Genomic DNA, 16084 nt, shown 5'->3' on the forward strand with positions numbered 1-16084 from the left:
TCAGCGTCGAGCAGCGGATTCCACACTTCGAGAACGCGAAGCCGCTTCGAAATGTCAACGTCGAGCAGCGGAGCAACAACTACAGGCGGTCCAGCGGATCGAGACAGCTCTCGCTCGCCAAACGCGCAGGGACGCACCCGACGGGACCCAGGGGCGACAGCCTCGTGGAGAACGTTGGGTCCCCCGGCGTAAGCGTCGAGACGCAACTTGATGACTGCACATATATAGTCGGGTAGCAAGAGGGCCCTGCGTGGCACACTGCTACCTCCGCCGGTGCTTTAATAAAGTTCATTTCTCTCTCTCTCTCGAGCAGCGGATCCTGAGCTTCGAGAACGGGAAGCCGCGTTGGTTCGTGAACGTCGAGCAGCAGAACCTGAGGTTCGGGACCGTGAAGCTCAACGTAAACGTACCAAGCGAGCGGCGGAACCCGAAGTTCGAGAACGGGAAGCCGCGTGTAAACGTCAACAACGAGAGGCTGCTCCTGATGCTGCACGCGACGCGTGAACGCCGTTATAACGACCGCGATGCTCCGCATCAGCCCATGGTTCCCATCGGGAAGATGGTGTAATTTTTATTATTATTATTATTATTGGTGTTGTTGTTGGTGTTGTTGTTCTTATTATTACTATTCTATTTGCTATAGTGTACGGTATAATATACGTCATGGAGCGAATTTCGAATTTGTTAGGGTCGATACGCCGCGTGGTGAAAAAAAAAAAGGATAGTGAACGAAATGCCTCTAAAATCATGGGTATAAGTGTTATGCGGCCGTTTTCAGCTGTATTTACTAATGTCCCGACATAACACAGCGTTACACCAAGTTCATGTTTCGTGAAAATGGGAGTCATGTTAAGAGCATACTGTAGCAAAGCTCTGCGTTCTTGGCTCAGCTATAAGCGCTGCAAGTAATTACTGAACCCTCGTTTTTTTTTCACTATTTTCATGCACCATACGAGGTTCGCAGTCGGTTTATCCTGTGTGCTCTGTAAACTAAGCATGAGGTCTTGTTTATATTAGGCGAAAACAAGGGGCTCGTCATGGATAATGTGCAAGGAAAGTTCCGTTTGTGGGCTGTTTATGGTCTTTGCAATTGGTTATGTATGCAAGCGCTCCGGAGTGTTGTGTGTACACCAGTTGCCCAAAATTTAGCACGCAACCCACCCATAACTACAAACGCCACCACAAACGAACTCAGCAAATATGGGCAGAGCACTATGGGAAACATGTGCGGGAACTTTAGTCGGTTTTGATCAAATACATTATTGCTGCCTTAGCAGTAAATCGTGTATGCAAGTGCTGCGGACCTTTATGAGTGATTATAGAGCAGCACAGAATTCAGCATGTTGCCCTGGAAAAACCGCAAGCGCCACCGAGGTCAAATTCAGTGAAAATGGTAAGGCGGATATTGCGAATCATTAAGCGAAGTTAAATGCGTGTGGATCAAATGCAACCTTTGAAAAACATTTCTTAATCAAGTGTTACAAAGTATGATAGAGCTGTTATCACCTATGCTTACCAATGTTTGCAAATCCATATACAAAATACGAAGTTTACATTTCATGGACATGAGGGTCACGTGGAATGCATTGTGTGGTGGAACCATAACATTTCCAGCCTAATTACAGGCGTTGCAAGTAATTACTGAAAGCTCGTTGTAGTTCTTCTATTCTGTCTTATGCGAGGTTCGTAGTAAGTTTCCCTGGTGTCCTTGTGAACTAAGCGAGGCACCTTGCTTATATTTGTTCAAAATTAGGGCAGGCTATGGATGATGTGGAGGAGAAGATCAAAGTCATGAATTTAATTTCGGCCTTTGCAGTAGCTAGCATCTGCAAGCGATCCGAAGTGTTGTAAGTGTGCTTTGCTAAAAACGCAGAGTTTATCCTCTGCCCTCGGGGAACTCTAAAAACAATTGACGTATTGAGCCAAAAAAGAGGGGAGAGAGGATGCATTGTTCTGGCGAAGTAAAATGTGCATCGGCACATTTTACTTTAGTTTTAGTAAAGGTTCCTCAGCACGTGCTAGAGAACGATATGTGCAGGCAAGGTTTCATACGGACCAGTCATATACGGGAAACACTTGAAAGTATGTGATTTAAATAGGTAAACTGAATTTCTTACTGCACCGGTCTATAGGAACAGCTTCGCTGGAAATTTTCATGTGAATCTGTTCCCTTTTTTTTTTCTTCCACTTATGGTGACGGTGAAGCTGCGACAACAAGATGGCCTGACGACTTGACGATGTCGGCCTACTTGATAGGATGGACACAGCAAAGCGAGTGTTCAACCTGCGGTTGAAGTAAACTTCAATGCGACTAGCATTCTTATAACACTTCACACACTTTCCCACAGCCATCTATCGTTCTTTCGCCAACTTGGGTCACTGGGTAGTCCATTGCCCAATGGGTAAAGCATGGGGCTGCTGTGTTGGCGTGGGTTCAAGTGGGTTCAAAACAAACCGTTGGACCAACTCGAGTCACTGGGCGTGTAGCAAGTGGCATGTGCCGGTCTTCAATCAACCTCTTTGACATCAACTTGGGTCACTGGAAATGTCACATCCTAGAGAAACATATAGGTAAAGAGTGGACACCCCCGTAAGGCTCTGCGGCCGAGATATACTAGGGGCTTTACTACTGCACTGCCGCCAACGCCTCGAGCGGCTGGTCAGACTGCTAATTTTGTCTTCCGAGATTTTGAACGCGTGGCTTAGCTCCATTTTGATTTTGGGTTTCGATAGCAATGCTTTCGATTGTGGTTTACCTTTGGCTGTTGGACTACACGTAGTCTATAGTGTAGCGGAATAGCTTTCATATTTCATCGTTAAGCATGCTGTACATACAGACGTAATAAATCGCGGATAACAACCTTTTTAGTGGAAAAACCGCCAATAATCTCTCGAAGAACCTAAGAAAGGCTGAATTAGCTCATGCAGATTGGATAAATAATGCTATCAGTGCTGTTTTGATTGCACTTTTTTGCTGTTCTTGAGCCACGTTTCTCAGTTGCACACAATAGGAAGCAGTGGTCCAAAAAAAAGAAAAAGTCATTTTTTCTTGTTTGCATTGGGAATTGCACAGTTAAAATACTGGATCACACGCTTGATAAACACAAACACGCAGAACAAAGACACAGGCCACAACAAGAATATTTTAGCCATGACAAGCAAAGCGTCAAGTAAAACTTTCACTTGCGTACCGGCCCTGACGCATGCACCGTGCATATAGAGTGAGAGCCTTCACAAAACGATCCCAAATGCGCATTGCAATGCTCGAGCCGCGCCGAATGAAACGTTTGTGTGATGATGCAGGTGAGGCCACAGATAATTTTTGAGCTTTGAACCGACCGTGTTGCGAGTGACTTTGGAAAATTACGCACTGGAAGTAATTCACACGCTCTTCCGCAAAACACGGGTGCAAGAACAAACGGGCGGCTGCACGGTAAACGGACGCCACAGCTCATATTCTATGCTACACGTGCAAAATAAGCTCACCCAGATAACAAAGGTCTTGCTAAGAATGTTCTTAACGCAAGAAACAGCAATATTATATCCGCAGACAAAAAGAAACAACTTAAAACGCAAAAGCGAGGCGACGCGTTGAAAGGCTCGGTGGCGTGGGCGTAACCAGTGTCACACGACCGGCGCCGCATCAACGTCTCTACGGAAACGGGACGCGTGGACGTCACTCGGTGGATATATGATAAGCTGTCTACCTTTGAGGCGAAGTGGAAGCGGACATCGGTACGCCGTCTGGCGGGTGGTCAAACCCTCGGCCGCGAAACGGCTCGAGTGTCCGCTCCTTACGTAGGTATGTTTCTCTATGGTTACACTACGTATGCGCCGCTCTTCAGTGACTGAAGTTTAGGCGGTGGTGGGCAGAGTTGAACCCGCGTCATAAATATTCGGACAAGCTTGTCTGAATTTGCAGCCACATGAGCACCACGCGGGTACTTCGCTGCGAGGTCGATAGATGGCAAGCGCGAGAAAGCACCGTGGCTGTAGAGTTACTGCATATGCTTTAGCATGTACAGTAACTCTGCCTGGCTGCATACATGGTGTGTTTCGGCGGTTGCAGTATAGTGTCTCGATATATTGCTCTAATGCTGATTGCAGTAACGTCGCAATTCATCGTGAGATTAATTTTGCCATGTCTTGTTTTGTTTTTTTGTTTTTTTTTTGCCCCTGTCGACATGTTTGTACTTACATGAGCATTTCTGGGGAAGGCGTTGCTACCTTTTAGGTAGACCCCTTCCGTACATGATAACTACATGGCATTGTAGTTATCATGTATACCAGAGAAAGACAGTCACTTAGGGTGGACAATGTGACCGTGTGTAGCTAAGGAAACTTATTTCCATGCCAAGCTGCGCATTCTATTTCGCGATGTTTTCGTAACAAACATTGGTGTTTTAAGCACAACAAGCAAGTGGATGGTGATTGCCGTGCCATGGGTTTATTGATTTCCTCAGATTCGCAGATTTTTGCCACATTTCATGCCTGAGTAAAATGTTGAAATCGTTATTATCGCCTTAGGTATCTCAAAAATACTATTCTGTCATCACCTGGGTACACGTCGAAAGACTTAGTTCACGTCGAGAGTGCCGAGCCCGGAAAGCAACCCGGCGAACGTAAGTTTGATGACTTATGAAAAAAGAAACACCTGCATTGCATGATTCGGTTCAGCTAGTGTTTTAATATAAGTATCACATGACAAGGACTTCAGCTATTCATCAATAAAAGTTGTGGTTACTGTGACATTATACACTGTCCGGGAACTCCGCGCCACTAATGAGTTGAAATGCGTCTAACACATAGAGGCCTAACAATACAGTTCGAGAACCTATTTCATTCACTGACTATGGCAGTGAATGAAATAATATGTCTACACCATAAAAAATGTGTCAACAAAATTCATTGGGGGCTCTGGGAGGAGGAATAGACACAGCGCCTTGATGATTCTACAGATATTATTCTACATTAGTTTGTGAATTTTCATTTTATAATACAATTGATTACTTTATCGCACAAATTTCCCTCCTATATTCATACCTTTTATTCTGCTCGAGCGGGGACGACTGACTTGATTTCAAAGCTCATTTGGAGAATAATAATTCTGATGTGTAGGGCATGTAATTCTAGAACCGAGCCGTCGTATTATATAAGTTTTCCAACAATTGTTTCTTGTGTACGTGTCCGAAATGACCTTTAGGTACTCTATTATTAGGTGCGTTCTTATCTTGTAATCAAAGTGTATAATTGCTCACCTTGCTCAAGTCCCAGTAAAGGCAAGATCCAAAACGCATAATTTGCCTTCGAGCAAAATTGACGTAGATGCTAATTCCATCTCAATGCTTCAATGCATATAAAAGCGTTTTCCTCAAAAAGTTCACTGGAACGGCCATGCATTTCGTCGGACACTTTGAAATTTAATATCTCGAAACTGGTTCAGTCCTGAGAATTCGTTTCAAGGGGATACGCCTTGCGAACTCAGCGGCTATAATTCGTAGATTGAAAGATGTGCCGTAAAATAAAGAACGAAAAAGTTAATTAGCGTAATTATGTTAATTATTCGATTATGCGTTTTGATTTCTCGTGGAAGTAATGACTGCCTCATCGAGTAGTTTAGATCAAGGATTATAATTGTGCTATCTGCCACAGGCAATTTTTAAAATTTTGGTGCAGCTAAAGTGAAACACCCTGCATAGTAGTGTGATGCTAAATAGCGACAATACATGAAGAAGCAAAATGAGTGTCTCCAGTGCGTTGCCATTAAATTCTGAATTGCATTCCTGAAATCCTGATTTGTTTTTGTTTTTTCCAGATCCCGAAATTGACGTTTATATGAGATCCATTTACATCAACTGCAACAGTTGCAAGGTGTTCCGTCACCTCAATATTGATGCAGGTACTCCAAAGTTACAATAGAGTGCTTCTTTAGATAGGTGGCTGGTGCCATTGAAGGCAACCATTGTCTCTGGATGAGCTCTTCTGTTTTCTTCAAGTTTTAAACATTTGATTACAAATTGAGATTATTTCACTGAAGTGGCAGTAATTCTAGTGTTGATACCTACCCTACCAATGCGGACAGTTTCTTCTCAGCCCCCGTTATTGGCCAATGAATATACCAATTTAGGTGTTGGATTAGCCTATGCAGAAGACCAGTATTTCTCTATCCAAGTTTCAAGAATTAACATGGCAAGAAAACTGTATATTTGCACTCCAGTGTTCACACTATCTCAATTTTAATGATAGCAGTTGAGACATCCCCAACTTCCATTCCTGGAACCCCATTTTCAGCCTTTGATTGCCATCAAGGTGTCAAAAGATTCCTACGCTTTCCGTATAGGGCTGGCCGACATTGCAGCCTGGACAACTACGATGATAAAACGATCCATCATATTCTGCGCCAGTGCCTGTGATACTGTGTGCAGACGTGCTCACTCATAGCTGGGATCAGAAAGTTGGACAATCGGCCTCTGTAGGAAATGCCAGTTCTGGAACGTAAGATGAAAACGTGATTGATCAATACAACAGAAGGCCGCTCAAGCATTGCTCAGTTACAAAGCGAAGCATTATTTAGCTATCTTAGAGGGTTCTCCACATTGTCGTCAGAATTGTGAGCAGTTGTTTTGGCGAGAAATCATACGTTATCTTCTCTTTATACCCTAGATGGCGCGTCTGACTTAGGGTTAACATTCTACGTCAGACCGCGTTACGGCGTCTTAATTTGCATAGTAGACGCTGCGGGAAGTCTCACAGAAGCTGTCGATCATTAAAAAATTACGTGTCCGGCGGTAGGATTTAAATTATGGGGAACAGCGGAGCAGCCCAATGCTCTACCGATTAGGGCATAGACGCTATTTGTTCTCTTTATTTCCTGTTTTGCGTCATACATTATACATGCCGCGAAAGACAACATAAGAAAAAAATTAAAGTACGCCAGCCTAAAGCAGGCTGATGTTTGAAGCTAAATACGTTTTGTTTTGTGCATATAAGTTGCTCGACATTCGAGAGCCAGTCAAGTACTGGATTTTTCGTGCATCGACGGGGCTTATGCTGATAATGACTTCCCTAACGCAATCGTACATGGTGTGACGAGGTTTACTGGAGTGGCCGAGAAAGAGAGGAAGGGGAAGACGGGGAGGTTAGCCAGGAGTGGCTGAGGTGGCAGCCAGTAGCGTAGCAGCAGCAACGAGAGCTCAGTGGGACAGGTGAACTGGCTGCGCGACACGCGATGGCGACGGTGCTTTCAAGCGTGCCGATCTTCTGGCTCCAAGACACGCGATGGCGTTGAGACTTCATAGTGTGCCGTTGTTCTTCTTGATAAGAAAAAATATTGACGTCAGCATGCCAACGCCCAGGCGGTCGCGCAATGTGATTTATGGCCCAGCAACATAACGGCATCGAAGTGTATTTCATCATGACCACCACCCCCATCATCCTCATCATTCTGCACGGCTAAAACCCAAATTCGCTAAGTATCTATTGGCGCATACTTTTTTAAATGTCGGTTGCATAATGTTTCATAAGGACACGTCTTCTCAATGGTAAAAAAAACTATGTACTGTTTGCTTCCGGTGTACAAGCTATCTGAAAGAGTGTTTTTCCCAGGAACCAATAGATGCTGATTGTGCATTGAACAATTTAACCCTTTTCAAAACATACTGTCCTGGCCCTTAAATGCGATTACTCTGATACCGGGAGAAACATGTGAACAATCCAATTGTACAACTATTTCCTGGCAACACCATCTAAGTGTTCACTCGTAAATGTCGCATGAAATGGACTGAAGGAAGCAACGTTATTGAACAGTTCATATCACATGTCATGTACTGAGGGGATACAATAAAGGTGGGTAGAGCTTTCTCTAGCCTTAACACTATTAGCTTGCGTGGAAAAGTGTACCTTTCATCCTGAAAAAAAGTGATAAAAAAACTGTTGACAGCCTACCTCAGAAATATATGATTCAAGGCAATTAGACGCCAAATCCGAACCAACCGCAATAAATTTGTTCTGCTTAAGCTTTCACGTAAAAGCCCATATAAAGACATCGATTTATAAAGACACCGACTATACAAAGTAATTTTTGTTTATTTCTCCACGAACAACAAAGGGTCTTTAACGCGTACTACAATCAGCTAGCAAAAAAAAATTATTGCAACTGGTGGTACTCGTGAACATGGAATTTCATTACGTTTCAAATTTCGTGCTACCGCAGCTACATTGGTGGTGAACTTGTCAAATCGCAGTCTCACCTGGGATTAATTAGCTTTAAAATTACTTGAAATTCAATCGCTCGCATTTACGTTGGTGCTTTTCAATAACCGTTACGAGTGGCTCAAGCAAGAGAGAGAACATTTAAACGTGAAAAAAGGTAGAGAGATCGGACGAGTGAGCTTTGTCTCCGGCCTGCTACTCCACGTAAAACAAAGGGGGAAGGGGATTGAAAAGGAGAGAGTGTGCGGATGACGATGAAGTGTACATTGAACTATGTACAAATGCGATATGCATAAACGTTGTTCGCACACACTTCACCAACGGGATAATGCGCAGACGCCGTTCATGCACTTTGGGAGCCTGGAGCCTACGAACATAATGTCGGGTAAAGGTTACTCCGAGTTTCATCTGTGTATTCAAGTTGCACGACTTCTCCTTGCTTTTGTTAAATCCTGAATGATTAGTCTAGGTCAAGCGTAAAAAAACGATGGTAGGCTGAGCGCAGTGCATGCAGCGCAAACTGTATGCGAAAATTATTGCGCAGGAAAGCAGAGCCATAGCCGTAGTCTGGAGAAGGCGATGGTTATTGAGTTACTGTCAGTTTGCGCAAGCTTTGCCTCCGTATGTGCTGGCTCATTCCCCGTGGTTCTGCAATGGCTGGGTACCTACTGAAGAGCCATAACATGATCCTTCTCATGTGTTTCCTGTTACAGCAAATCTATGTCATTTATATGTTGCCCTTTCCCTATTCTCTGAAATGGGTATCCGACTCCTCACAGAGCTGACTTAGAATCTGAAAATATTGTTCACCGACGCGGTACGTCAAAACAGGTTAAGCTAAGTCTTAGCACCTTAAAGGGCTATTCCGATGATTTTTCTAAGTAAACGGATCTGAACTAAATTTGCTTAGTGCGTTCTTCTGCACGCTTCCGTCACTTCTTGGAAATCTTGGGTTTGAAAGTTGCGCAGTTTATCGCTGCGCAACTTTAATGATTAATTTCGCTCATTTCCTTGTCACCTACCTTGTATGCACCTAAGCTACTGGCCACATTGTGTTATGACGTGAAAGGTAGTATACGCAGAGCATGCTGGGAATGAATGGCAGACGATAGGGTCGAGGAGTGAGCTAGTATTTGGCGTGAGAAATTGCTGTCACGAGAAGTTACGTTCTGCGCGCACGGGAATGAGATGGGAGGCAAGTGGCGTTGCGTTGTTGGCTGCACAAACTTCAGCCCCCGCCATCCGCACACACAATTTGAGCGATGTGGATCGCGTTCAGCCGAGGTTAAGCCCATAAGACAGTCGCCGAGTTCGCGCGTCTACTGCTGGCGGACCTGAGCGACTGACCTGAAGCTAATTGAGCCATTAGGATGAAGAAAAGTGCTGATGTAGTTCAGTTTTGAGCATACGTATTTGAAACAAACTATTCTTCATTTCGTAAAGGGCACATACAAAAACCTAGAAGCGGCGACACGGCGCGCTATCAACATCGGTACGTTGCCGTTCTCGAAGGCGGCCAGTCGCACTCGCCGGCACTTCCCTAGAGTGGCTGCCCCGGAAAGGCGGTGGTCCCGGGTTCGAGTCCCGGACCAGGATGAATTTTTCTTCAACTGCGAGGCTTTCTTTCGAGGAACCCGTATGGGTTTCCTTTGTAGCGGTTGCTACATTTGGGTGGATGTCTCATTTTCCCTTTAGTGGATGGACGCACCGCCTACGTACATGGATGTACTTTCACGTATTGTTATGCTGACTCATTATTTAGCGTCTCAGGTGCACTGTTTTTACTCGTATCCCAAATGAGCAGCAAACGGAGGCCCCTTCGATACAGCAGCTTAAACAACCGCCTCGTTCAGCTGCCAATGGTGTCAAAACTAGCATCGGCGTTCCCGCGAGAGAACTGCGTGTTCTCTAAATGAAAGACCATACGCGAAATGTCCTAATCTATGTATACTTTACGGAACACACTAATTGTACGCATGAAGAGAATACGAAGAATGATAAGCGGTCAGAAGAGCAACGCTCCTGTACTACGGTCTCCCGCACGCTCTTTTCGAAGGTGTGTGGTCGCTCATATCAGCGCCACTCAGAGTGCACAAAATCAGCGTGTCTTGCTCCGTTTTCGCATTTATTGATGTCATTGATGAGCGGCTATTATTATATCTCAAGTGAACAACGAGCGGTCGCTGTACCTGCCGGTGTAAACAAATGTACCGGTCGGTGCTTTGGACTGTCAGCGGCGTTCTTGCAGGATACAAATGCGGGAAAGTCGCGCTCCACCTCATATAGTGAGTATGCGAACCGCTTCCCTGTGAAAGGGTCAAACACCTAAAATAGCAAGCAGCCCGTCTAAAATCAGTGGTTATGGCTACGATGGCTCTTCATGTTGCAGTGCGATATGTTGCGCATGGGCGCTGGCTCTAGTGGTGGTGGGTCGAATGAGAACGGCGATTCGTGGCTTTTTAATTTGTCGGAACCGCAGCTGTCACTTTTTGACAAATCCGAAGAGCTGGTGCAGCTGACATTGTCACCTGAAGGTCAGGCGCGGTCACGAATCAGCTGAGCTTCAGCTCTTCACCGCTTTTGTTCGCCTCGCGGGCGAGACCGGCACACCTTGCGCACCTTCCCCGCTGGTGTATTTATGCTGGTGTGGCTCAAGTGACGTCGACCGAGCAGCCAAACGAACCTCTTCGCGTGACGTCACGCGAAGAGGTTCGCTTGGCTGCTCGGTGAGTTCTAGGTTTCATTTTTGCGCTCTTTTGCTTTTTAAGATTATTTTCGATTTCGCGGGACAATTCTCTTATCAGACGCGTGGCAGGGGGCCTTGGGAACCTAAATATTCCATTACTAATATGCCAAATAATCGCCGGAGGTGCCCTTTAATGATAGCTGTCGAAGAAGTTTTGCGAGTGATCATGAAGCGTCGGCTTAAAGCACATGTAGCCATCAAGACTGCTGCTGTTGTAGAAGCATCTGTGGTGAAGTCGTCTACGAACACAAGGCAATTGTAGCAGTATTTCGCATTAAGACAAAACTAGCCGTTTGAGAGCGGCTGTCGGCATTCTTGATTTTTTTCCCTATTCCGGGAATAGATAGGACGACCTGCGCATGCAGAATAGCCCGTAGTGGAGTGCTTGAAATTCGTAAAACCGATTAACAACTGGTTGAACTACTCAAATATACTAAGGCACGTTATTGTATTTGAGAGATTAACGACGGTATATTGACTACATGAAATCTCGCATGCATAGATTAGGTTCCTGTTATCTCATTACTGCATTATTCTAGTTCTGCATTAAAGGGGATATCAATTCCACCTGCAAAAGAAATTACATTGAAGGCGAAAAACAGTACAGTTTATTTGTATTCTACTGCAGGAGCGGGATGTACTCTTTGGAAACCTAAAAGCAAGATAAACCAGAGAGACGCTTGCTGTGAATTTATTTACGACCTGCTGTGCGGCACCTCACCAAAGTACCACATCTCCGACAACTGCTCCTGAAGTTCCTGACTTCATCGCCTAACCACAGTAGCATTCTATGCTCGTTATCCGCGGCTACACATGTCTCATCAAGAACGCCAATAAAAAAATTAAGAACACTGTACTCTCCCATGATGATGTTTTCATCTCTGTTCAAATTCTGCTACATTTGCACAATCTGGCTTTTGTACATAAAATTTAATAACCGGGACGTACGAACACAACAATGTTCGTCATGTTCCTAGATAAAACAAATGTGTTCGACTTATCCATAGATAATTTGTATCGCCTTCCGTAGTTTCTTTGAGCTGTCGGCCGGGGTAGTGTGGAATGTTGTCTTACTTCAGGCTGGTTTAACGAGGCAAGCGTAACCGGCGACTATTCAATATGACCCCGTAAATACGAACACAGCCAATTTACAATGTGACCGAGCTCATTTGCGAAAACGCGAACGAACGTATTTGCCTCAGAATAATGTACCACTGCAAAACATCATAAACAACAGCATCAGGTCGTCCTTATGAGCGCTCGTTCATGCATACCATTTTTGTGGTTCCGTGATTACCTAAGGCTACACCACACAGACTTGCGGCGGCGAAATGGTTAGCCATAACGCCGCATTAGCACCGCCAACCACCGCCTATCAATCCACCTGTAACGCCCCACCACTTAGCAAGAAAGATTGCGAAGCTTTCACACACATTACATGCTCTAGCGCTGTTACTATAGGCGTGCGTATAAAGACTCCCTAAGAAAAATAGCCGTTTGGCGCACTCCCGATCACATCCCCTTTTTCGGCTGCTGTGGGGAACGAGGCACATCTATTGCAGATGCCCCTAAATTAGCCTATATAATTGTGAGGGTTTGCCGTCATCGCGCGGCACCCTACAAGCACGTTGAAGGATTACGAGAATTCGCCGATTACCTAGCAGGGACTCAGTGGAGACCTCAACGACTACCCGCATGGTCAGTATCGCCTGATCCCTACCGTTCCCGCCAACGTCGACTGTACTTTGGTCATGCTCTCTGTTTATTTATTTTAAATACCTTGCAGGCCCGTAGGACATTGTGTAAAGACCGCGTCAACATTCCAACAGTGCACACACAAACAGATTAAAAGAGAAAATAACGTACAACACATGGTAAATAACCTTCGAGCACATAATCTCAGTACTCTTGGTAGGTCCGTTAGCCCTTATCCAGGAAACTGAAGGCAGCAAATGTAGAAGATTGAATCATGTCTTCTCGTTGAAATGCCAAATATATTCCGCAATGCGGCTTCGCAGCAAGGACACGACGTTGTACCGACAGAGACGCGGCCATGAAGCTACGTGAATCGACGACTAAACAACAAAGTCACGTAGCAACGCGGGAGCTACGCGACCGAGTAGTGATGCGCCTTCAGGAGACAAGTGCATCGCGAGATAGGGAACCACGAATTTTCAACTATTCATTGACAGCCAATTGTTTCCTCTACAGCAGATGAATAAGGATACAAAAACATACTTCACCGACGAATTAATGAACATAAAGGCTGCTTGAACAGTCTCTAATACGGAAACGCAGACGTCACGTAATAACGCCGATTGGAATCTTCCCGCCCACTGTAATCATACATTACAAACTTCTGTACGACCATAGCCAGCATCGACTTTCGATTCCAAGCATCGACCTTATAAGCACACACGGCACAGTAATCGGCTTTAAGCTAAAAGCTATATTGGCTTCTACGGACCAAGCCACACCACCGAAGAGCACTGTCAGGCACCATGTGTTCGCCACGTGCCAGCATCATTATTTCTCTCGTGCTTGCTTTGGGCCTTGCACTTTTCTACCCGCAGGCACGGAATGCATAGTAGAATGCCAATTGTTTCCTCTACAGTAGACAAATAAGGCTACAAAAACATACTTCACACATACTTCAGAGGACTCCAGAGGACTTCAAACATACTTCAGAGGACCAGCCGCTCCACTGTGAAATCTGGGCCGCAAAGTGAACAGCTGAGTTGCATGGAGGGAAGGTTCTGGTGGTGGCGAACAACTTCATGCTGAAGTACGTCTGAGAAAACAGACGATGGTCGCATTTTTAGAACAAACGTTCGAACTCATAAGTTTGTTTGAGTGATGAGTGAAGTGCGTGAGGCGGAATGCCGTGTTCAGAAAGCAGAAAAGAAAGATGCCAGTGAAGGGTAAGCGCGCAGCCACAAGAGCTGTGTTTGGGAAGAGACGACGACAAAGAACCAAGTGCGAAGTCACGCTCTGTAAAGAAAGATATAAAATTTTGCAAAAGGGCCCAATCGTGGAAGTTCACGAAGTGGCAACGAACCAATCGGAAAAAAACACAGGAAGTTTTAAAGAACTAATCATCGGGCCCAAGAAGAGGAAAAAGCGAAGCGCATTGTACAATGGGACGGAGTTCCAGGAAGCGACACAGGAACAAGGTTGGCCACCGGATCGAGCGCTGAAGACGGGCCGTTGGCCTTTGGTGCTACCAGTAAAGGACCGGCCTATGTATGCCTTCCTGCGCTTCGCGACTTCACCTGGCCACGGAATTGAACCTCGAGGTCTGGGTATTCCTGTGTCCGTAGGCAGAAACCTAGCGGTCAGGCTGAGGACCCGAGCTTGCCAACAGCTGTCTGGCCCGGACTCCCTTCTATCTCGCGCTCCTTCTTCGTCTTCTACGCTGGGCCTTCTTCCACACGTGTGGGGAGGCGTACTGCTCTTTATCACATATGCTCTGGCAATGCCCTGCGTTACGCAGCTCATCGCTTACCACTCTAACGGACTGGGAGGCAGCCCTTAAGAGCGGCGACCTGTCAGAGCAACTACGGGCTGTCCAGAGGGCCTGCGACAGGGCTGGAGGAACACGATCTTCCGACGTAGGGTGTGGCCCGCGACGGCTACGGGGACTCCCTGAAAAGGGAGGCACCCTAACGTGGTTCCTCAGGACCATCAATAAAGTTCTTTGTCTGTCTGTCTGTTCCTCACGTCCAGCGAATCGCAACCACGAGCCAGCCTTCACCGACTCCTCACTCAACCCGTCTACGGCCTTCGTGAGCTTTTCGCCCCTTACCTCATCGCCTCGCCCACCACGACTCAACGCTGAACCTATTGCTGAGTGACGGTACCGCATGCTCCCGCTCGTGATATACCATACCACTTAGAAGTGTACTACTAATGCGAAAGCGTCTGCATTGAAATGACAGAGCACTAGCTCTGACGTGAGACATCGCTTGAGGGTCTGGAAGGCGGCTTCACAGTCGTCCGACCACACAAAAGACGCGCTCGAAGGCAGAAGTTTCTGTAGAGGAGCGGCAATGGTGGCGAAGTCACGGACAAAGCGGTAGAAGTATTACGCTAGTCCTAGAAAGCCGCGGAGGTCTTTAAGTGTGGTTGATGGCGGAAATTGCAACACTGAAATTACGCTGAAATCCGGCTGCGTAGTCGGCGGCGTGACCTATTTATGGTACAAAAATGGCCGATGGTGCAAAGATTAAAAATAGGTAAGAAGTACTCGGATTGGCGCCAAATTTCTCAGGGAGGTTCCTCAAACAAAGTAAATTAATGAATTTGAAAAAAAAATTGTATATTACGGTCTGGGTGCAACTCGAACCTGGCCTCAGCGGTGCGAGACAAGCACGCTTCCCTGATTCCACAGGTGGCTCCACGGTACTGGCTGACTAAACGCGTACCTATATAATAGTGCGTGCGTCACTGCACATGTAAAGTCGCAGCCATCTGGCTGAATACAGGTGTGGCGTATTGCGTGCGTTATTGGTCACGTGACGGTGCAGCCAATGGGGAGCAGATGGCACCGCATCATGAGTGTATAGAATGAGCGCGCTGCCTCCCGCCCGTCACTTCCTGTTCGGATTTCATCTGTGCTGTGTCCACTGCGATGGACTCTCGACGCCACGTCATGAGTATATAAAATGAGCGCACTGGGCTTCCCGCACGTCACTAGCCCTTCGGACTGTCGCAGCATTGTCGCAGCATTGCCGTAACAGAAGATGACGTAATCATGACAGACCTACCATTGTACATAGAGGATCGCATAGCTTGAAATAAAATTCATCGTTCTGCAGCAAAGTGGTCCGGATGTTTCGGGTCGGCAGCCAATGTATACGCAAAGACAGAACACACCGAATCAGCAGAAAGAAGTTTAATGCATGTCGAAAACATCAACTGAAAACATTTCACCAAACGGGCTACAATGTTTTCACATTCCCACACGTAAGCAGTCTAAGGTGTCTGCAAAATCTTTATTGTTCTAATTTGAGTGGTAATTGCCTCTTGCTGGTAACGGTTGATTGAGTGTTTATTGCCTATTTTTCCGTCCTGTGGGCATTAAATTACGTGTGTTTTCCGGGTACTAACGTGTTTGGCCTTAATTGG

General features: G+C 45.9%; 1 protein-coding gene across 1 annotated transcript in view; it reads left to right on the plus strand.

Annotated features, from left to right (window-relative positions):
- LOC125944774 (uncharacterized) overlaps positions 1 to 11759 on the plus strand; it is a 43756-nt gene extending 31997 nt beyond the window's left edge. The window contains exons 3-5 of the mRNA XM_049666032.1: positions 4528 to 4622; positions 5816 to 5899; positions 11586 to 11759. Of these exons, the coding sequence (XP_049521989.1) occupies positions 4528 to 4622; positions 5816 to 5899; positions 11586 to 11710 (304 nt within the window). The 3' untranslated portion in view covers positions 11711 to 11759. The remainder of the gene's footprint in view (positions 1 to 4527; positions 4623 to 5815; positions 5900 to 11585) is intronic.
- Positions 11760 to 16084: the final 4325 nt, after the last annotated feature.

The sequence above is a fragment of the Dermacentor silvarum genome, chromosome 4, assembly GCF_013339745.2.
Source record: "Dermacentor silvarum isolate Dsil-2018 chromosome 4, BIME_Dsil_1.4, whole genome shotgun sequence".
Classification (NCBI taxonomy): Eukaryota; Metazoa; Arthropoda; class Arachnida; order Ixodida; family Ixodidae; genus Dermacentor; species Dermacentor silvarum.